Here is a 23,013-nt window from a genome sequence, read left to right as displayed (position 1 = left end):
GACGCCTCGCTGACAGCACTGGATTGGATACTCTCTTTGGATAACGTTCTGTGATATAATTAGTGACTGTAACTCTTGTACATTCCTTTTCTTATGTCTAAATAGCGCTGTAAATTGCGGGTGTATTTCCATACGATAAATAAAAGTTTCATCTTCTTGGAGTGAACCACAGTTTCTTTTTTTGTATCCAGGCAATTTTTCTTTATTTCTTGTTAATAAATCTGAGGATGACAGTACCAAAAAAGACACTTTCTATTGAAACTATTCATTGGGGTACTAGGAAACTAAAAATGTCATTGTCATCCGGACAGAAATAGAAATAGTACATAGAACATTTATTCGGCCACTAAAATTTCAATGTTTCTTTGCAAAACCAGATGGGAAAATGTCAAGTGTCATGAGTATTTGCTATGTTAATTTGAGAATGCTCCTCATAGTTGGATCCTGAAGATTGATCTCTTTGTGGTATAAAGCCACAAATATCGTGACAGGTGTGCAAAATTTTTTTGTAGCTCAGAGAATGGTGTTCAAAGTGCGTAATATTTTAGTACCAGCTCCTGGCAGTCTCAAAACTGAGAGGCCGTAATTTATGACTGGTTGATTACAGCACATCATTGGACAAAAATATAAAGGAGTTTTTTTAATTGCACATTTGTGTCTGAAAGAAGTGTACAGTTAATCACAGAAACAATATTTGTATTTGTCAAAGTTTGGCAGTGTGTTAGAAAACTTGTTAACATTGTGTTAGTAAATTAAACCAAATACAGTTAAATCTCAGTGTCTCACGGAGAGTGTAAATAACAATAACTTTGGAAAGTTCCAGCTGAAGTAGCACATGATCGACTTTCTTGTCGACTCGAGACAAGTGCGTCTGTGGCCCACCCGTGGCATTTTATTCCCATACTGAGTCACGTCTGTTTTAAGTGGTCATTTTAATTTACACGTCAGCACCAAATTTACCAATGTTGTGAGAGCTGTCTGCTGTGCAGTTTTACATCTGAATGGCAAAAGTGAGGTTGTGAGGGGCTCTTCTTTTTTACGGAAAAATCAAAATGTAGTAACAAAAGTGGGAAAAAATGTTTATTAATGACCGAAGCAGAATTCAAATGTAGTTCTTGGCAAAGGTCGTGTGGTAAATTCTCTACACTCTTCAGAACTGAAAGAATAAGAAAAGTGTCATCCAAAGATGTCAGAACAAATAAATTTATTTGTTTGAGCTAACATATAGTTGCAAACATCAGACAATATGTGGAATGCAGCAAATAGCACCCATTTGCTTTATATGTTCTATGTTGTTTACTTGCCAAAAAACAACCAAAATTATTTGTCTCGTTCAATAATACTGACTTTTTCATTGCTGAAATAATTTTCAGTAAAACTCATTGATCTATTTATTTTCTCATTTGTGCAAAGTGTGGGTTTTTTCCTCTGTAAAACTCAGATGCTTTTTGGCTTTCACACATTTCAACTTTGTAGAACACTAGTAGGTAGGGGGAAAAAAAACTAGGGCCTTGTGTAACTTTTCAGTGTGCAATGAGATAAAGAAACAACATAACAAAGATTAAGAAGACACAAAAACACAAAATCTGTTTTTATAATAAGAGTGAGTTCGACCAGAATGGGTTACAACTTAGGACGTTAGCATACTCTGCCATAATCCCTCATCTACTGTGTATGCAGTGTGCAACATACTCAGAAATTTAGAACTCCGCAGTCGGCATACACTATAGGTCACTGACATCGTAGGCACACTTGTGTCGTGGTCAGTTGCCGATTTACACGAGGACGTGAAAGGCACACGCATTTAAAGAGTGGCCGATTCTGATCAGAAAGTCACTCGTGTAAAACGGGCTTTAATGTCTGTAAGCATCCTTCTCGCACGAGGTCATACTGAAGTTTGGTGACTTCTAGAGGAAAGCATCCCACCCACCACCCAATTTACGGCAGGATAGGTGAATTGTGGAAGGCAAATTTTATGTTGGCTGCAAAGTCAAATCTGCTCACTTGAGATGATTTCTGCTTTCTTCAATTTCTGCTTCAGACCTTTACCCTGGCATTTAAGTGATGTAGACCCTTCCGTTGCTAATAATGGATTTATAGACAAGAAGAGTGTAACAGCCTTTTTGCTGTGCTAGTGTGAATGTTATTGCCTCATCTACCCCTCGGCATCCACTCCACCGCTCGTGAAAACGAGTTGCAGAAATTTCGCGATGCTTCTGGAGACTGGAAAGTTACTCTAGTAACTAGTACAGACAGGTCCTCCAGAGTGCCGTAGTCGGTAGCTGTTATGCGGCGCCCATTCCTGTGAGAGCTCGTGCGCTTTGCTGGCGGTTCTGTGAGCGAATATTTACACGGCAGGGAAGCTCCTGTACGCCTGGCAGAGGCAAGGTAGTTTGGCACATAAATGCACAAGTTTCTAGTATCACGAGCTCCATTTTCTCACTGTTTCTGTACACGCGAGCGCTATAGTTTTAATGCAGGCGGGCTGTGGAGATCAGCACGTATGTGCTCGCGCGCTCTGTCTTTCTGCCCTCCTCCTCTCACCTCCCCATCCCTCCGTCCCCCCTTCCTTGCAGGACAGTCTGGTGAGCAGTCACCCTTTCATTGGGGACTGTCACATGTTTCCTGGCTAATTCCTCCTCATTGCGACCATTACTAATCTTAATACTACCAGCAGCCAGTTCTTTAGCTAAAATTTGCATAAGATTTTGTTGCAATGAATCCTGGGTTATTAACACGGTTAATGTAAAACTAATACGATTGAGCCACCACAGCAAATGTTACGATGATGAGCTTTATGCCACACAGAAGAGTCCTCTGTGTTTTAATGAGTCAGCTGATGCTTCTTTATTATATCGCACAGTTAGTTAGATGCAGTTATAATGGTTTTATCACTACGTTTCTTAGGTGCCAAATTATACTAAGACTGTCTTTTGGAAAGATGCAGATCTAGTCCCGCTAAGTTTTGGGCATTCCAAATGAAGTAACCCTACTGTTTCTATTAATTCTATTTATAAGCGTGTTGTACAAAAAATGAGTCGCCACCGGTAGACACGATGCCAGCACCACACAGCTTTACCTCTAGCCCAGATAAGGATCTCAATTCGACGAGGAAAAGACCCCACGAGTTTCTTCGTGTATGCCGTATCCAGCCGAAGCCACTTGTCGGTGACTGGATCCGATAGATGTATCAAATTGCAGGGATGTCGATTGCCGAGTTCCACCCGTGGTTCCGGGTAGCCCCGGACATTTTCTACGGGATCGGCATCAGTTAATTTAGATGCCCGGGTGTGGTGCAGTAGGGCATCAGACTGTTTGTCAAACCGAGAACGTACACCTACATCTCTGTGAACGTCACTGTTGTCATCTCGGAGGACGGGAGTGTCCACCGCATACTGACCACGATGTAGAGAAGGACAAAAGTCAGTCAGTGAGGATGTCAAAATTGACATCACGGCACATGTCGAGGGTAAGCTAAATGAATGGGCCCGATTGGTAAGCGGGAGGATTTGGTGCCTCATTGGGGCTTTAGTGCACTGCGTACTCTGCATTTGAAAAGAGGCAAAATTGTGACTTGTCGGACCACACTAAATTACTGCACTGATTTCGTACAACTAACACGTAAGTACCGCTTGACTGTCTGATGCATGTCAGCAATGTATGATAACTTGCTACCAGTTTGACACCATCTACAATGCTCCAAAGTGGTCAGTGTGCTGTTGTAACGGGGTGATTAATATTTTGTTCAGTGAGCTTACTGCTCTGACCCTGCTATCGAGATGCCCTCCGCGAAACATTTTAACCTCAAATTGTGCAGCTCGTTCTGCGTCCAGTCCAGGTAAACAATCTGTTCTGTCAACCAGTTAAATGTTATTCAGTAAAGACTAATGTATAGGGCATTAACTTTTATATCTGGAAAGTTATTGATACAGACCCAACAGTAGTTCGATTACTACAATCATACTAGCAGAAAGGGAAAAAGTGTGGAACACTTGTACTAACACCTTTCCCGCAGGCCACCACTACTGTTGTTCGACCTCCTTGCCCCTCTCCCTCCCTCAGTCCCCCCCTCCCGCCCCGTCTCCCTCCCTCCCCGTCTCCCTCCCTCCCCTTCCCCCCTTCCTCCATCCCCTTCCCTTCTTCCTCCATCCTCCATCCCCTTCCTCTTTCCTTCCAAAAACACACACACACACACACACACACACACACACACACACACACACAGTACCCATAATTGTATTTCAAGGCCTTAATTTTTGTGCTGTTAGACCCTCACTAATAATATTCTGTACACAAGGCAATGCGCATACTTGAGCCTGCACCGCACTGCACTGCTTGCTGAGGTTTGGGAGTTGTTTTGCTTGTGTGCGCTGTCGCCCAAAGTTCCACTCGACGAGAAGATCTCTCGAGGAAACGCCGCGGCTCGAAGCGCGCGACAGCCTCTTATAGGAGGGCACGGAGGTGCGTTCGCACTGCCGACCTCTCGAGCCGACGGCTGCTCTCGCAAATTCCGCACTCCTCTCCTCGCAAACGCGCGTCCCGCGGCCTGCGCCCGCAAAGCTTACCGAGGTCTGGGTTTCCCAGTCGCGTGCGCCGCCTGGCCTCGGAGCTCCGGAGCATCGGAGCTGGAGCGCCGCAACTGCGCGCGCGCTACCTTTGACATAGCGAGTTCTAATTGCGGTCCCGTGCTGTGCTGCGAGCAAAGTTCTTTTTTTGCAGAGACGGGCAGAGCCACTATGAGTGAAAGATTTCAGTTTGGCACCAGAGAGCATTCTGTAGTCCCCGGGTTCGACCTGCGCCGACAGAGGTGAACAGCCACCGGTAGGTGCATTTGCAGCGAAGCTTGTAGCTACCAGTTCCTTGTATGGTAATGGGGTTATTATTTCCTTGTGTAACTGTGGCGCACTTGCGAGTTGACGGCTGCGCAAATTGTAGGTGGGTCGGGAGTTACGGCGTAGATTTGCGGCTCTGCTGCCGTACTGCCGATTGTGCGCTGGCACCAGTTTGTGTCAGGTTTCACTTTCTGCATCACCCTGCACCACGAGTGAGCCGTTCAGATTTGAAATTGGAATAATTGTAATTTTGGTCATTATTAAAACGTCCAGTTCTGAGGAGGCTCTTCGCTTATGCTCGATCTGTATATAGTCAAAACATACGATCGGTACTGTTACGGTTTTAAACCGGTGATGGATTTTGAGGTGATTAGTGATTGTACGGCTTTGAAGATAAAGAAATTTCTTCCTGGCAGTACAGATGATCTATTATAAGGTGATGTGCAGAGTTTTACTCGATTCAGTGTACAATCGAGTTCTTCATTCGAGTAATTGGGGGCAGTGTATAAGCAATATCTGATTCTAACCTTCATCTTTACACTATCACTTCATTTACTCTCTCAATACTATCAACAGCTGAGCTTATGCAACAGTCGAAACTATCACATTTAAATAGAGACCAAGATGTGATATATAAAAGAAAGAAAAAAAGCGCTGATAATAAGTTCTCACTACTTTGAAGAAAATAAATGACGGGTTTGCATCGAGGCGGAACCGCTAACCGTCTACTGCTGTAATCTAATTGTCTGAAGAATATTTATAGACCCTGCCACAAAAACTGATTTTTAGAATTTTCTAAGTAGACTTTGTGAAATATTATTCTTATTTTCCCTTTCCACAGTGTGTGGGAAAAGGTCTCATGTCCCTTTGTCAAAGCAGTGAATTGTATATTGGAGTACTTAAATATAAAAACTATGTACCCACCAGATCTGCATGTTGACCATTGTGCCGTGCCTTATGCAGAGATCTGCAGGGGATAGGCAAAATATGTGAACAGTGGTAGTAACGGGACAGTTGTGCGTGATGGTCAGCAACACTAGCAAGGCACGTTTTGCACTGGACTGTGCGTGTTCAGTACGGACTAGGCATCAGTGCAGGTTGTTTACGAGTAGTGCACACTTTACGTTTGCATTCAGAGGCCGAGGTCGACAGGCAATGAAAGACCTAACAGAATTCCAGAGAGGGCAGATTGTGGGGGCCCGATTAGCTGGAGCATCAGTAAACGAGACAGCCAACTTATTGAATGTTTCGAGAACAACTGTTTCAACAGTCATGACACTCGACACAAAACATGGAAAGGCATCATCGTGTAAATATAATAGTAGGTGCAGATCAAAACTAAATGACCGAGATCGTCGTATGATGACACGAATTGTGTCAAAACAACACAGAACTGTGTCTGCTAAAGTGACTGCAGAGATCAGTAGCCATCTTCGAGACCCCGTATCTATCGACACTGTCCGCCGAGAACTCCACAGAGCGAATATGTGTGGGTGAGCTGTTGTACCGAAACCATTAGTGATGACAATCAATGTAAAGAAGTGTAAAACATGGGGTCAGGAGCATAAATGGTGGATAGCTGATTAGTGGAAACACGTCACATGGTCTGACGAGTCAATGTTTTCGTTATTTCCAACATCGAGCCAGGTTAATGTCTGGGGAATGCCAAGAGAAGCCTACAATCCTGATTGCTTGATTCCAACAGTTAAGCATGGAGGTGTGGGCTGCCATATAATGGTATTCTGCTGGTCCCATCACAGAGGTTGTGTTACAGCCAACAATTATGTGAACATTTTAGATGACCAGGTGCACCCCACGATTCAAATGTTGTTCCCCAACAGTTATGCCATATTTCAGGACGATAATGCACCCATTCACACAGCCAGGACTGTACAATTGTGGTATGAGGAGCATGCAACTAAACTGCAGCGTCTTCCCTGGCCAGCGCAGTCCCTGGACGACTTAAATATTATCGAAGCCTTTTGCGCAGTATTGGAGTTCAGACTCCGGAGCAGATTTCTGCCTCCCACATCACTACAAGAGTTAGAAGAGGTTCTGATCGAAGAATGGCATAACATTCCACTGGAGACTATACAATCATTATTTGCCAGTATTCTGAGAAGAATGACAGCTCTATTACAGACAAATGGGGGTCCAACCCCTTATCAATAAACAATTCCCATGTAAGTGCAGGTGTTCACATTATTTTGCTTATCCCCTGCATGTGTCTCCAGTTGATTGACACTTACATAGCATCTCATTTCTGCTCTGAAACACTACCCTGACACTTTTTTGCAACTATTCAAACAGTGGAAAATCCAGAATGGAACAATGACAATGATAGATTGCTATTCACACCATATTGCAGATTGGCACAACAAAAAGACTGTCAAACAGGTAAGCTTTTTCCCAAAAGAGTCTTCATCCAAATTACACTAGACACACACCTCTTGCGCTCAAACGTGAATGCATTTCTCGCACTTGTGACCACTGTCTCTGATTGCCGATACCTCGAAAGCTTACTGGTTTGACAGTCTTTTTGTTGTGCATATCTGTGACCCACCATCTCTGCTGTATGGTGAGAAGCCATCTATCCTTTACAAAATATTGTGCAATTATTCATTAGTCTTGTATCACCATTGACCCACACAGGACTCGATCATTCCTTATAATGAGTTGTCTTTAGGGAAAGCATTTGACAGTGTTGACTGGACAACAGTTAATTCTGAATGTAGCAGAGAAAAAATAGAGGGAGGGGAAAGTTACGTACAATTTGTACAGTAACCAGTCTGCAGTTCAATTAGTCAAAGGACATGAAAGGGAAGCCCTAGCTGAGAAGAGAATGAGTCAAGATTGTATCCAGTCCCTGAAGTTATACAATTTCTACATTGAACAAACTCACGGTAATTCTGTCAGAGATAGCTAAGGATGTGGAAGAGTAGTTGAATGGAATGAGTAGTGTCTTGAAAAAAGATTATAAGATGACATTAACAAAAGTGAAACAAGGGTTATGGAATGAAGTCGAATTAAATCGGACAATACTGAGAGCGAATTAGATTAGGAAATGAGACACTAAAAGAAGTAGATGAGTTTTGCTATTAGATAGAAAATAAGTGATGATGGCCGAAGTAGAGAGGGTTATAATGAGAAAAGTACTTCTGAAAAAGAGGGAATTTTGAACATTTGAAATAAATTTAAGTATCAGGAAGTATTTTCTGAAGGTATTTGCCTGGAATGTATCCTTGTACGAAAATGAAACATAGGTGGTAAGCAGTTCAGACAAGAAGAGAATGGAAGTTTTTGAAATGTTGTGCTATGGAAAAATGCTGAATACTAGGTGGGTAGATCGAATAACTTATGAGGTACTGAATTCAAATAGGGAAAAAAAGTTTATGGTAGATATCTACTAAAAGAAGGGATCTGTTGATAAGGCGCATTCGGAGGCATCGACAAACAGTCAATTTGGAGTGTAACCGCACATGATCCAAAAATGTATTTTTGAGGTGAACAATCAGTTACATTTGCAACAGGTGCAATTAAAAATTTCCTCTCACACCCATTAAAAAAAGAAAAAGAAGAAGAAGAGGAGGAGGTAGAAGGTCCGAATTGGTATCATGATGACATCCTGGCTCATACATTACACAGTGACAATTTCTTTGCAACTCTTGTGCATAATGGAGATTTTTATATTGGTGAGAAAACAACGTTCAGTTGCAGAAAATTATGCAACAGAGCACAGCAGGCTGCTCCGTGCCATTGTCACAGCATTCATTCACAAACATCTGTCTAGTATTTTCATTTTACTGTGCGATTATACATTGATGATCATGGTATTTGAAGTTCAACTGCTCTTTTGCAAATTGATTTCATCGGAGACTGCTCTTCCAATCGAGCAACAGTTGTATGCTTCCTCTCCTGTTCACTACACGTGTAGTTTCCTATGCTGCCTGGAATGAAAGCAAGTGTCTCCCATTCGAGCACGGTCACTTTACGACACGAGGCCCATCCCAAAGTGATCTATAAAGATATTAAAGGTGGTAAACAGATTACTTATAAATCACTCGTGCAACCCACTCTTGATTAGTGATCGAGTGTGTAAAACCTGTACAAAATTGGGCTAGCAGGGGATATCGAATGTGTAAAGAGAAGGGCAGCACGAATGGTCACAGGTTTGTTTGATCTGTAGCAGAGAGTGAAAGAGATGCTGCAGAAACTGAACTAGCAGACTCTTGAAGTTATATTTGAAAATTTTGAGAACCAGCTTTAAAAGACATCTTCAGGAATATACTACAACCCTCTTCATATCAGACGTGCCTAGATCGTGGGGACGAGATTAGATTAACTACAACCCATCGGGGGGCATTTAAACGACCGTTCTTCCTGTGCTCGGTATGTGGATGGAACGTGATGAAACCCTAATAACTGGTACAGTGGGATGTGCCCTTCTGTCGTGCACTTCCCAGTCGCTTGCAGAGTACAGATGCAGATTCTCTCTGTCTGGGGGTGTTCGTGCTGCCGATCGCTCCCCAATAGTGTTACTGTGTTTGCTCTCACCGGCTGTGGCTTTGTAACTGTAACAGAAACATTTAACAACTGAAACAAACTAATACAACTTCCAAGCAATAAAACAACTACTTGAAACTTCCTGGCAGATTAAAACTGTGTAGCAGACCGAGACTTGAACTCGGGACCTTTGCCTTTCGCAGGCAAGTGCTCTACCATCTGAGCTACCAAAGCACAACTCACGCCCCATCCTCACAGCTTTACTTCTGCCGGTATCTCATCTCCTACCTTCCAAACTTCACAGAAGCTCTCCTGCGAACCTTGCAGAACTAGCATAGTGAATATTTCATTCTGGAAACATCCCCCGGGCTGTGGCTAAACCATGTCTCCGCAGTATCCTTTCTTTCAGGAGTGCTAGTTCTGCAAGGGTCGCAGGAGAGCTTCTGTAAAGTTTAAAAGGTAGGAGACGAGATACTGGCAGAAGTAAAGCTTTAAGGACGGGGCGTGAGTCGAGCTCGGGTAGCTCAGATGGTAGAGCACTTGCCCGTGAAAGCCAAAGTTCCCGAGTTGGAGTCTCAGTTCGGCACACAGTTTTAATCTGGCAGGAAGTTTCATATCATTGCACACTCCGCTGCAGAGTGAAAATTTCTTTCTGATAAAACAACTACTTATTTGCTCAAGTTAAGAGAATTATAGGAATTTCTGCAACACCCTGGATACGCTGATTAATTTTGTGCGGCTCGACAGCTCGTGCGGGTCTTTGTCGGATGTCACTTCGACAACTTACAATCCCTGACCTATCCCAGTAGTTCTCCTGGGGAAAGGGGACCTACAGTTTAACGTGGAATCCAAACCACGTTTCATTCCTGGTGAATCTTCACATTGTTGAGTAGTGGAGGCTATGTTCTAGGCAGACTGAAAAATGTTCCCAGCACAGACACTGTGGACAATTTCATTTAGAGTCAACCGGTAGTTCTCTGGTCCCCTAACAATAAACTGAAGTCCTGCCTTTAAGTGAACACACAATACCATCCCGCATAGTATCCCCTTTATTACTTCCACCATTGTTACATTCCATCCTGGATTTTCCATTGTTTGTTTTATTAGTTTCAGGTATTTCTGTGAATTTGTTAGTCGTTTGGGTAATGAAAGGGTGTTGCATTTTTACATTTGGATGCTGGCCTTACATGCTGGAAGACAGTTACTGTTCCTGATTGTGTAATTGTCCTACCCCGTCCCACTTACTTTTCTTCATGCGTTTATACCGCACTTATTCATTGTAAGCGTGATTATCTCTTTTCTTTAGATTGGATCCGAAGTAGTGCAATTTAAAGTACGTAGCTGCAAAATAAGAGCTCGAAGGGCACAAGAGAGGTGTTTTTGCAGCTACCAGTCAATAAAGTTACATATTAGTGGACAACTACATATTATTTACAGTTGTAGCCTGATCAGTGATGGCATTTTAGTATATGCTGTTGCTTGTGCAGCGTATTCGACAATTTCTGCGCTTCGATTCAGAAGCAAGCTACAGTTTTCCTTGGCAGTGTCGGCAGAAATCTTTGGCACCGGGTCCACGGAGACAGGCGTGAACATTACTGTTTGGAAGGTAACCACTCAGATTGCCTCGTTTCGTATCATGTCAGTTTATTTATCTGGGATTGTATGTAAAAGTTAGCGAGAAATGTTCTCGGCTGTTCCGAGACCCTAGTTTTGTACAGTTTATTACTGCCCCTATAGATGTTTCATTTTTGAAAGCAGGCATTGAATGTGCACGAATTCACCTATTTGGTTGATCGTACACATATTTATGACAGGTGCCACACGGGATTTTTGTGGAAGAAAGGCTGTCAGTCAGTTTTTGGCCAACAAGTTTGTAGGGTTAACTGGTCACAAATGTGTGCTCGGGCAGTCATAAATTAATTTTCAAAATGTCTGTCTTCGGAGTTGTCAGTCTGGTACTAAACTGCAAACAAGTACGCACCTAATATACACGGTCAAAATAGATGAGGTAATGGCATCTGTAGGGAGCATTTAATCGATAAATTTTGTTTGTGTGGCACGGTCAAAATAGATGTAGGGAGCATTCAGTCGATAGATTTTGTTTGTGGGCAGTAAGGAAGATTACTCCTTCAGGGTGGCGATCGTTGTAGAAAATCTGAAAATCTCAGGGAATTACATTTTACCCAGGAAAATCGGAGAACTTTCAGGGAATTTCATAAAATCTCAGGGAATTCATCCTTTTTATCCTAGCATTGAAACTGAATTTTATTGAGTTCTATAAATCACAAATTTTAAAATACTTAATACGTATCTCAGAAGTGTGTAAATTATATGGCTATTATTCCATATGAATTACTGATATCTAAAAACCTTGGGTAAACTATTGCTTATGGCTGGTATGTTGTTCAACTGGGGGGAAAGAAAAGTCATTATTGTGGCAGGCTCCCCCACCGGCTATCTGCCGAACGTTCCACACAGTTATCACGTGGCTGCATCAACGTTCTGTGCATTGAACTCAAGTGGGAGGAAGCTATGTAGGACACCTCGAGCATTAAAACAATCACCTTAACTTTTCTCAATTTTTTAAAAATTAATCCAGTCTCGAAATTTTTTGGACTGACAGTGTATGCCAAAGATCTCACGGATTTAATCATCTTCCATACAACTGTAGTATGACCTTAGATGCAAAGAATCCTTAAAAGTAATAATGATAATCAGAGTGATAAAAAGTGATGAATTATATTAAGGAATTGTGATGAAATTAAAATGTTCTGAGGTGACAAAAGTTATTGGATAGTGATACGCACATAAAGATAGGGCAGAAGTACCACGCACATTAGGTATAAAAGGACATCGCATTGATGAAGCTATTGTTTGTACTCAGGTGATTCGTGCGCAATAGTTTCCAATGTGACTACGGCAACACGGCAGGGTTTAACAGATTTCGAACGTGCAATAGAGTTGGAGTTTGACACGTGGAATGGATTGGATCGTGCAGTGCAACTGAACCGATCATTGACTGGAAGTGGTTATGTTTGGCTATTTGGAGGTCATTTGCAGCCCTCCGTGGGCTTCACGTTTCCAAACGACGACGAACTTTTTACGGATGACATTATGCCATGTCACTGGGCCACAATTGGTGCGAAGTACGTTCTGGGCAATTCGAGTGAATGATTTGACTACCCAAATCACCTGACACAAATACCATCAAACGTATACGGAACGTAATGGAGAGGTCATTTCGTGCCCAAAAATTCTGCATTGGCTGTAGAGGCAAGACGACTCACTATTCCTGCAGGGGAGTTCCAGTGATTTATTGAGTCCATGCCGCATTAGTTTCTGCACTACACCAGACAAAAGCAAGTCTGACACAGTACAGGGAGATGTCCAATGACTTCTGTCACCCGAGTGTAACTTTTTCGATGTATTTGGAGATGTCTCATGGTGACAGCTTACTGGCTTATACCAGCTTCAAGTAATGCATACTGTATTTGAAGTACAGTGTATTGATAAATGAATGTTCATACTGTCATGGTTCCGTATTGTATCACAGTTATACTTCCCCACATATGTACCACAGTGACTGTTATTCCTTTCTGAACAAGCAAGAGGTGTTGTTGTGATAAAAGTAGTAGATTTCTGATTTTGGGGGGGGGGGGGGGGGGGCAGAATGACCCAATTTAAACTCAGTATGGATAGACTGCTACTCTTCTACATACCGGTTAACTCCGCTGCTCAGTGATTAGCTGCTTCATATGTTCGATAAGCTTGTAAAACTTTTTGATTATTGCTCATCAGTGTGGGATCTGTACCAGGTTGGGTTGACAGAGGAGATAGAGAAGATCCAAAGAAGAGCGGCGCGTTTCATCACAGGGTTATTTGGTAAGCGTGATAGCGTTACGGAGATGTTTAGCAAACTCGAGTGGCAGACTCTGCGAGAGAGGCATTCTGCATCGCGGTGTAGCTTGCCGTCCAGGTTTCGAGAGGGTGCGTTTCTGGATGAGGTATCGAATATATTGCTTCCCCCTACTTATACCTCCTGAGGAGATCACGAGTGTAAAATTAGAGAGATTTGAGTGCGCACGGAGGCTTTCCGGCAGTCATTCTTCCCGCAAACCGTACGCGACTGGAACAGGAAAGGGAGGTAATGACAGTGGCACGTAAAGTGCCCTCCTCCACACACCGTTGGGAGGCTTGCAGAGTATAAATGTAGATGTAGGTGTACTAAAGTTGCATTTGCCATTCTGAGTATATGCTACGATCTAGCATCCGACCGACATTGTCATTCATTATTCTCAAAGTTTGAATTTTACATTGAGCAGTGAATGCTAAATATTTAGCATTTAGCCAACTGTGGATGTCTCAAGTTATGGACTAGTTCTCCAAATTATGCAGTGTCTGCTGGAAGACCAGTATGTAGCACTAAATTAATTTTTGTAAACAAATATCGATTTTCTCAGATGTGTACATCCAGATATATTCTTCGAATTCAGTACAAGGATATAGTTTTCTCAGATGTATACATCCATATATATTCTTCGAATTCAGTACAAGGATCTGGTTTTCTCAGATGTATACATGCAGATATATTCTTCGAATTCAGTACAAGGATCTTATCATTGCAAATACTTCTCGTCGTAGTAACATAATTCGGTACATTATGACACCTTACATTTCAAAATCAGAATTAGGAATAAATGTACAATGCAATCTTCATACATCTTCCAAAGTCAGTCCCACGATTGTTTGATTTTGGCTCTTATTTGTGGGCCGACGTGCTACTCCGACTTGCACCGGCGACACGTGGAGCGCACACGTACGCCTGTGCAGGTGCTTCCTCTCACAAAGTCACTGCGATTGCCTCCCACCTCGAAGACACCCACCGTCCCTCGACACTACACGTCACGTGAAAATAGAAGATGAATTCACACAGTCGTCATTCTCTCTTATAAAAAATTTGTTCTACCATTTTATCATTTACAAGTGTCATTTGTCAGAAAGGTAAAGATAGGGTTTCACATCACTTTTCTGGAGTGATGTGTAATGTGAGTAAAATTGGTGGCCCGTTGCATGTACATGTAAGAGCAGCTACACTGCATAGAAAACTGAAGGTGGGACCGTTCAACTTTAGGAGAGTGCAGATGAAGAAAAACGTGCCCTACATGTGTATACACAGTAAGGACATATTGTGCTCGATTTACTTCTTATGTATTGTTCTTTGCAAATAACGTAGTTCTCCGTGTATAGTAGTGATTGGTCTCCCAAAATATGGAAGATATTTTAGGGGTCATTTCAGAATGTCGTTACTGGAAGTGGTTTCTGGCAGTCTATAAGCACTGCAGCTCGGTGACTTCGAGATGTGTAGCTGGCCTGTGTAGTCTGTTGTATTCGTACCGTGTAGGATTTTGTTTTCTGCTGTTTGTTAGTTTATGTCCGAATGAGAAAACTCACCTCGTGGTGTTTGGTGATGCAGAATCTGAAATGAGGCATTCGTGTAAAATGTGCCTGACAGTATGTGGCACGAGGAACATCTTTAGTAGAGGACTTGAGTATTTGTAAGAGCAGCACTGCACAACACGGCAACTTCCTGTTATTTTGATACAGCCATAGATGCTAATTTGCTTATAGAATACTCACAAGATAAGTATAGCTCAAAGTCCGATTGCTACCGATTTAAGTTGTGCATAAATAAGCTGACTGGATGGTTTTAGTGTTTCCCATTATGTGTTCCTGAGTGCAGCTGTTCTGAAAAGCATGGAAATTATTTGTGGGAGATGAGATGAAGGGAAACACATGCAAGTCTGTATAAACTTTTGTTTTGACATTTTGTGCTCAATTTTTATCATGGCATCAATTTTGCTTCCATTTGGTATTCAGAGCAATTATCAAATGCTTCACTTATCAATTATCTTCGAGTGATAAGCTTTAAAACTGTAATATAAATCATTAAGAGCGACAATAGTGGATTGAGAAACTGGTAATTAGGGACCATAGTGGATTGAGAAACTGATAATTCAGTTGGTGTAATTTTTTTACTGCGGCCTCAGTTGTGTGTAAGTTATGTGATTATAACTTTCATTGCCCTTTGCAGAAAGTTTCAGAAAGGTAACTAACTTGGTTGTTAAGTGGCGCAGAAAGAGGTTTAACAATAAAGACCAGCTCTTTGTATATGTGATGTGAGGGAGAGGGGGTAATGTTCAGCACAGTGATGCCCCTCTAGAAAAATTTGCATGCAAAAATTTTGCAGATAATCGCTTAGATTTTTATTTTGTTGCCAGTTTATGGCTCTACCTTGTATTAAGTTTAACAAATAAGTTTTCAGTCTGCTCTGATTTTACAAGATGTCTGTAACAAAATTTACTTATTACATGAAAATGAGTCCTATGACTTGCCTTTTTTTATTTATTTACACATTTGTCTGTTTCAGAGTAAGTCCTTATCAAATTCTGAATTAATCTGCTGCCTTTATGGGAGCAGTGTTATGGAAATAGATGATTCTATAGTTCGAGGGTCACTCCAAAAGAAATGCACACTTTTTTTTAAATCTATCTTTTATTCTACATGTTTGAAAGTTTTACAGTGTGTAGATACATCCTTTAGGAACAATATTTTCATTTCTCCACATAATTTCCATCCCTCCCAACTGCCTTACATCATCTTGGAACCAGCGCCTGTATACCCACACAGTAAAATTTTGGACCAACCTGTTGGAGCCACTGTTTGGCAGCGTGCACAAGGGAGTCATCATCTTCAAACCTTGTTCCAAGAAGAGAGTCTTTCAGTTTCCCAGAGAGATGATAGTCACATGGAGCCAGGTCAGGACTGTAAGGTGGTTGTTTCATTTTTGTGATCGCTTCCACGGTTTTTTGTGTGACATACGGCTGTGCATTGTCGTGCAACAGCAAAACATCCTGCTTTTGCCAATGTGGTCGAATACGACTGCCGATGTGGTCGAATGCGACACAGTTGAGCTTGACATTTCTCCAGTGTCGTCACATATGCTTCGTTAACTCTCTGCACACTGTCTGGAGTGTGTGCAGTACGAGACCTGCCGCTGCGAGGACAGTCCTCAATATTGCCGTGCCCGCTTTCATCACGTAACCTGCTTGCCCACCGACTAACTGTACTGCGATCGACATCATCATGTCCGTACACCTTTTTCAACCTCTTGTGGATGTTTCCCACTGTCTCGTTTTCACAGCACAGGAATTCTACGACAGCACGTTGCTTCTGACAGACGTCAAATCTAGCAGGCATCTTGGCATGCTGTGACGGCGCCACTCTCGGGAATAGGTCGAACTATGTTTAAAAACGAGCGGGAAGGATGTATCTACACACTGTAAAACTTTCACGCGTGCAGAATGAAAACTGTATTTTTACAAAAATTGTGTGTATTTCTTTTGGAGTGACCCTCGTATGATGAGTAAACTAAACTGCAGTATATGTTATTGGATCTATTAACTGCTTTTATAAAGTCACTCGTAGCATTGAAATCAAATTTGGAAAGTTAAAGAATGTACTACATAAGAGAATTCTGGTCTTCTGGAAGCATGTCCTCATATTAAGACGAGAAAGTGATAAAAAAAATTTTGTGGTTTCACCGGTTTGCGATAGTACCACTGACAGGGTGAGTTCAGGAGCACACACGGTTAGTCACAGTAAGCACTGCCGTATAACAGTTACCGTGTGCGCAATTCCTATTTCTGTTCCGCACAGGTTCGATTTCCCGCCACCGATGCAGCAGCCACCTCCGCCGCCGCCTTCACTGTGTGTTGGCTACGAGCCGGAGCCGAAGCGTAGCCGCATGGACCACGCCGGCACTGCTGCTGCTGGCGGGGAGGCTGCCCGCATTTATGTGTTGGAGGAAGAGAATGCCATGCTCCACAAGAAGCTTGACGATCTTAAAAAGCAGGTGAGTCCCTTGCGATTACTGCTTCCCTCAGACAGTTACCGGTTGCACTAAAGTCGGTTAGGTCTTATCACGATATCCTGTGCCGCTTTACTTTTTATGCTGCATAACACACGAGTCGTGCTTCCTATCCAGTGAAACTCCACTTTCACATTGGAGTGACTTTTAAAAAATTATGTAAAATATGGGAAAATGTAAAATGGGGGAAATTACTTTCTATTCAGAGAATTTATCCTACGAAGACCACATTAGGACATTGAAATTAATCATATATGTGAATTGAAAATTTGTGCTGGGCTGGGACTCGAACCCGGACACTCTGGTTCTGTAGAATGGTTGCTGTGATCATCCACATTGAATGAATCTTGTCTGACTGTCACGTCTTATAGAAATATTACTTATCCACGTGTGTGATGTTTGTTCCATTGAACATGTCCAACAGAACAGGCACCGAACACTTTTATGATTCAGCTGCTGTGAATATCTGTATTCAGTAAAATTCTTCTGATAACAGCTGTATGAGGGCATTGAAATTAAAAAATAATATTTCTATAGGCTTGACAGCCAAACAGGATTCCTTCTATGCGGATGCACACCAGATTTCATTTCCTCTCGAAGGAATAAAGCTTGCACTGTGGGCGAGATGTGCATGAACGGGGTGTGAAGAGTTGGAGATTTGGGTCAACTGGAAAGCACGTTCAGATGGTCGAGATGTTTAAGGCAACCTTTCTAGAGAAACGGGGCATCTGTCTTAGAGTCTTGGTCTGGCACAGATTTTCAACTTGCATCACTGATTAATTTCAGTGCACAAATGTGCCCACCGTCAGGAAATTTCCCTGGATATTGATATTCGCAGCCGCTGAATCATGATAATGTGTGGTTTGTGGTTTTTCAGGCATGTCCAACACACACACACACACACACACACACACACACACACACACACACACACACACAAATTATTTTTTTGAACAGTAAAAGTGACATACAGGACCCCCCCCCCCTCCCCCAACAGTTTTATAATTCATGTACAATATATCTACTTAACAAACATCAAAATATTCATCATAGACATTATTTATTATTTAACAAAGGTTTTCTGAATATGGTACTACGGTTACCCGCCGACTTGATACTTCCCTTGTACTTTAGTACACGAAATAATATATTCTGGAGGAGGAGGAGGGTAGCAAATGGAGGAGCAGCTGCTGTGTTGATTTGAGTGTCTGTGAAGCTAAGGTGCCCTATTTGGTACTTTTCATATTTATACTTGCCTACAATGAAAGTGTTACACTGCATTAACATCATTTCCAAAACCTGTCATTTATAGTGCAGTATGTTCTGCTACAGTGTTAGGAAAAGTTACGTTGGCAGCTGAACATAGTACCCTGAACTTATCCAAATGTTTTAGGTGTTATAACAAAAAGCGCATGGAAATATTACAAAGTGTGTAAAATGTGGCATGCAGACATAGAGATCAGGGAGTGTTACAGATCAGTCCATCAGCATAACCTACAGGTGGGAGGGAGGGTGGGGAGTTACCACATCACACTTAAGCCTTTTAAGCACACACTTTACAAAATGGTAATAAGCAATTTCATTTAACATACTGAATGTTACGTAATGAACAAAAAAATAACAATAATAAAAATAAATGCAAAAATATGTATTTTTACTTTTGGTTTTCCAGTTCATCAAAACAAGTGAAACCACTGGCATCTATATTCGCAAAAGAAATAAATTTTTACTGTCTTCACTGCTGCGTCTACAACTGCAATAGAGGAAACAGTGCTGCCACTATCGCTATGACTTCCTGCATGGTCATCTTTTTCTGTGTATGGGATACTCTTTATCTGTGACAACATTCTCCTTAACACATAGGATATCCCGCACTGTGTGCACGAACTGCAGCTTTTCCCCCTGATGAAACAAGTAGAATTTCCGTGTCATCATTATTACTTAGATTTGGAACTTCAGATCCATTTCTTTCATCTGCTCGATTGAATCCCACATTTTAAAAGCAGTAGAAGATGGCATGTCCGTGCTTTGGAAATGGGTGCTAAGCATAAAAAATTGACGTTTTGAAGGACGGTGGGTCTTTCCAGCTTCCGTCAGATTCGCTGTCTCCTGCACAGTGACTTTCTGTAATAAATTCCAAAGGTGAAGATAAAGCCCAAATCTGAAGGCTGCAATTTGCTTGTGCTGTTTGGTGACAGGGACTCTTAACTGTATATAGCATAAACTTATGTTTTGGGTGTGCAGGCCAAAAATCCACAAACTGGAGAATTTTCCTGTTTCAGGTTCTCATTCTTGCATCAAAGGCTGTAAAATAGTTTCTCTATTTGTTCCTCTGTCACCTACACTTTGTTATCGACACTTTAGCTCACGGCAATGCGTTTACGCTATCAAAACGATTGTTTGGCCTGTCGTATGCAGAGAAGTCCTCAGTTCCGAGCATATGGGCCACCTTCGCTACATTTCCACTGTGCAGCATCACGCTGTCGATGGGAATTTTGGGTGTGTGTGCTGTCTGAAACCAGTCTGTGATACTTCTTTCCAGCTTCGCATATTTTTGGTAACTTGCATATTTTGGCTTTCTCGAATGTGGCCCACTGTTGCACTTTGCAAAACAGAGCCTTTGGTTTTTGACAGTGGTCTTCAGCACAGACACAGATATCACAAAATTTTGTGTTAATGCAATGCATATCCTGCAACAGACTTGAACACTTTCGAGAATTTTTACATTCTCCTCCATCAAAAGGGGTTTCCTAACTCTTTTCCTAATAATTTTTGTCTCGAAACTGAGACACAAAACACTTAACTTATACTCAAAGAAGCAATTATCGATGCAACACTTCACTTCACTTACACAAAAGCTGCAAACAATGTTACGTTATAAAGACAATTAACTCTCCAGCACGGAGTTATGACAGCAGCAGCTGTGTCAATCGAAACTGACTCGCATCCGTCTGTAGTGAAATTGACTCGGCACTGCCCGCAGCAACAAATTTGTCGGCACAACCGACACAGTCGATCTCAGCTAACAGACCAAACTGCACTCTGTGCGTATACGAAACTATATTATAATAACAACTAAAGCAATCAATTATTGATAAAATTATGTAACCGGACGGATAAAAAATCTACTCACCGAGCGGCGGCAGAACCCACACGTAAAAGACTGTCGCGATCGGCGAGCTTTCGGAGGCAGTGGCTCCTCCTTCAGGCAGAAGGATTGAAGGGGAAGGAAGAAGGGTGAAGGAAAAGGACTGGAGAGACCTAGGACAATGGGTAGATTTCGGAAAAGTCACCCAGAACTGCAGGTCAGAGGGGACTTACCGTACGGGACGAGAAGGAAAGACCGATCTTATCCTGTACGGTAAATCTCCCCTGACCCACAGTTGTGGGTGACTTTCCAGAAGTCTGCACCTTTTCCTAGACCTCACCAGTCCTTTTTCTTCACTTGTCTTCCTTCCTCTCCGACCCTTCTGCTTGAAGGAGGAGCCACTGGCTCCGAAACCTTGCCAATCGCAACAGTCTTTTATGTGTATGTTCTGCTGCCACTCGGTGAGTAGATTTTTCATCTATCTACTTAAATAAAACTATAATATTACTTACAAATACTGGGAAGTGGACGTCTTCTGCATACGATCACAATCACAGGGTGAAGTTAATGTCTAAACAGTACAGCTACTGTAATATCGGCATACTTCTTTTTGTATAAAATGTTAACCCGTGATCAGGTCCCAGAGACAGTCGACATACTGCAGTACTGTCCTCGGCCATCTGTCATCGGCTGCCGTACAGGAGGCTACGGGTTCGGCACACTGCACTCGTGGCCATTGTCGCCATTTAGACCTCAGAGCTGCTACCTCTAGATTGGGTAGATCCTCAGTCGGCTTCACGAGGCCGAGTGCACCCTGGTCCAGTTGGACCACTGGAGAGAAATACCTGGCAGTCCCCCACACGGAGGGCTGCCGAGTCGATCGCCCGACTGTGGAGGTGGTGGTCATTTTGTGTGTAGCCCTCGATATTGGAGAAAGTTGAGGTTGGGAGTGCTAACAAACAATTGAATATTCATCTGAAGTCACAACACCTTCAAACTTGGTCAAAACAATTACTTCCTTCAGTCACCGAGCTGAATGTAGCCTGGTAATGGCAGGAGGCAGAGTCATAGCACCACAAATTGTTCCGACTTTTACCGGTTAGGATCTACAGAGTAGAGGAACCGTGGCTCGAGAAAATTAATTGTGTAATGTCTGTAAACACTACTCTAAAGCCAGGGTCATCTTTTGTCAGTTACGCCAGTTTTTCTCCGTGAATGTGGTTTCGTAAAGTATAAATCGTGAGAAACAGTATTATGAAAAGGATAGTTGCTACTCGACATATAGTTGAGATGCTCAGTAGCAGATAGGCACAACAGAAAGACTGTCACAAATAAAGCTTTTGGTCATTAAGGACTTTGTCAACAGTAGAAAACACACACACACACACACACACACACACACACACACACACACACACATACACACATACACACACACATAAAATTTAATGGGAGTTATAAAATTATTGAAAGTGGTGGGAAAACGTTAATTTTTTGGAATGTCAATAGGGAGTTATTCAGTTAATCAATGAATACGGTCATCACTCTCCTTCACTAATTGCAGCATAAAGCAGATATCAGCAATGCGTGTCATCGTCTAGTCGGAGGTAGAGTATTGGAGGACGGTATGCAGAAGGCGAGGAACAGTTGTTAACCAGACGTGGCTTTGCACCGATAACATACAAAATCAATGGCTTTTTGTGGATACCCTTTCCTTCAAATTGTGCTTTTTCTACATGTTCATTTTTATTGTTTTATCTATATATAGCACTTTTGCAGCTTTGGTCGAAAAGGCAGAATCTTGTTTGTTCTGAAAGATTTTTCTGTAGCCTGGCACGAGGTCTACATTAGCTTGGAACATGACGCCAACACGTGTTAATATGAAATGTACGCATGTGCTGGGAGGGGGGATGCGACAGTTTTAAGTCATTTGTTATATGGTTGTGTGTATTTGCCCCAGAAAAGAAAAGCTTTCTTCAGATAATTTGGCACCTATTATGGTAAATAAAAGTGGAAAGTAAATATTATGTCATTGGCTATACAAATATGCTGTTCTACTATCATGATTTTCCATTACCACTTGTGACTGGTTTTAACAACACTCATCTGTTGCGGTGAGTGTGGACAGATCCTTCTAAAGTTTTACTTATTATTCTTGTAATGCAGCTACTTGCAGGAAAAGTATTTCTTAATAAGTAATGTGGCAATTTACAGGTCAGGTAGGACAGTTTTTCTTAATTTATTGTTTATGCTGTTGCTTTAGAAACAGTAAATGGTTTGTAATAGATACCTGAAAAATTATTTAATTTTTTCAAAAAATGTTTGTGGATTCATCATTAATATATCACTTCTCCTTTGTTTTTAATAAAAAATATCTGCAGTTTGGTCAGCATTCTTCACTGCAATTACATATTACTTACAAGCTAAATTCAGATGTAACTGTGTTTGAATTTAACTTAGTAATAATATTCACCTCCTTTCCACAAGTGGCATATCTTTATGTCAATCACTGTATTGAAGCATTGTTGAAACTCTGTATCTTGTAACTATTCTGTACTCGGTTTCGTCCAATATAAGTGAGTCGTAACCTATGGTGCATCTAGATAATTTGCATTGTTCCCCAAAGAATGTGAACACTGAAGGAGACCACTGAGATTGGACCA

The 23,013-nt window shown here is 41.9% G+C and overlaps 1 protein-coding gene across 1 annotated transcript in view; it reads left to right on the top strand.

Moving 5' to 3' along the window:
* The window catches only part of LOC126108401 (zinc finger CCCH domain-containing protein 10-like), a 127,606-nt gene that overhangs the window by 63,778 nt on the left and 40,815 nt on the right, over positions 1 to 23,013 (top strand). The window contains exon 5 of the mRNA XM_049913611.1: positions 17,052 to 17,247. Within this exon, the coding sequence (XP_049769568.1) occupies positions 17,052 to 17,247 (196 nt within the window). The remainder of the gene's footprint in view (positions 1 to 17,051; positions 17,248 to 23,013) is intronic.

This window comes from Schistocerca cancellata, chromosome 11 (genome assembly GCF_023864275.1).
Source record: "Schistocerca cancellata isolate TAMUIC-IGC-003103 chromosome 11, iqSchCanc2.1, whole genome shotgun sequence".
In the NCBI taxonomy this organism is placed as follows: Eukaryota; Metazoa; Arthropoda; class Insecta; order Orthoptera; family Acrididae; genus Schistocerca; species Schistocerca cancellata.
This window is presented reverse-complemented; position numbering and strand designations above follow the sequence as displayed.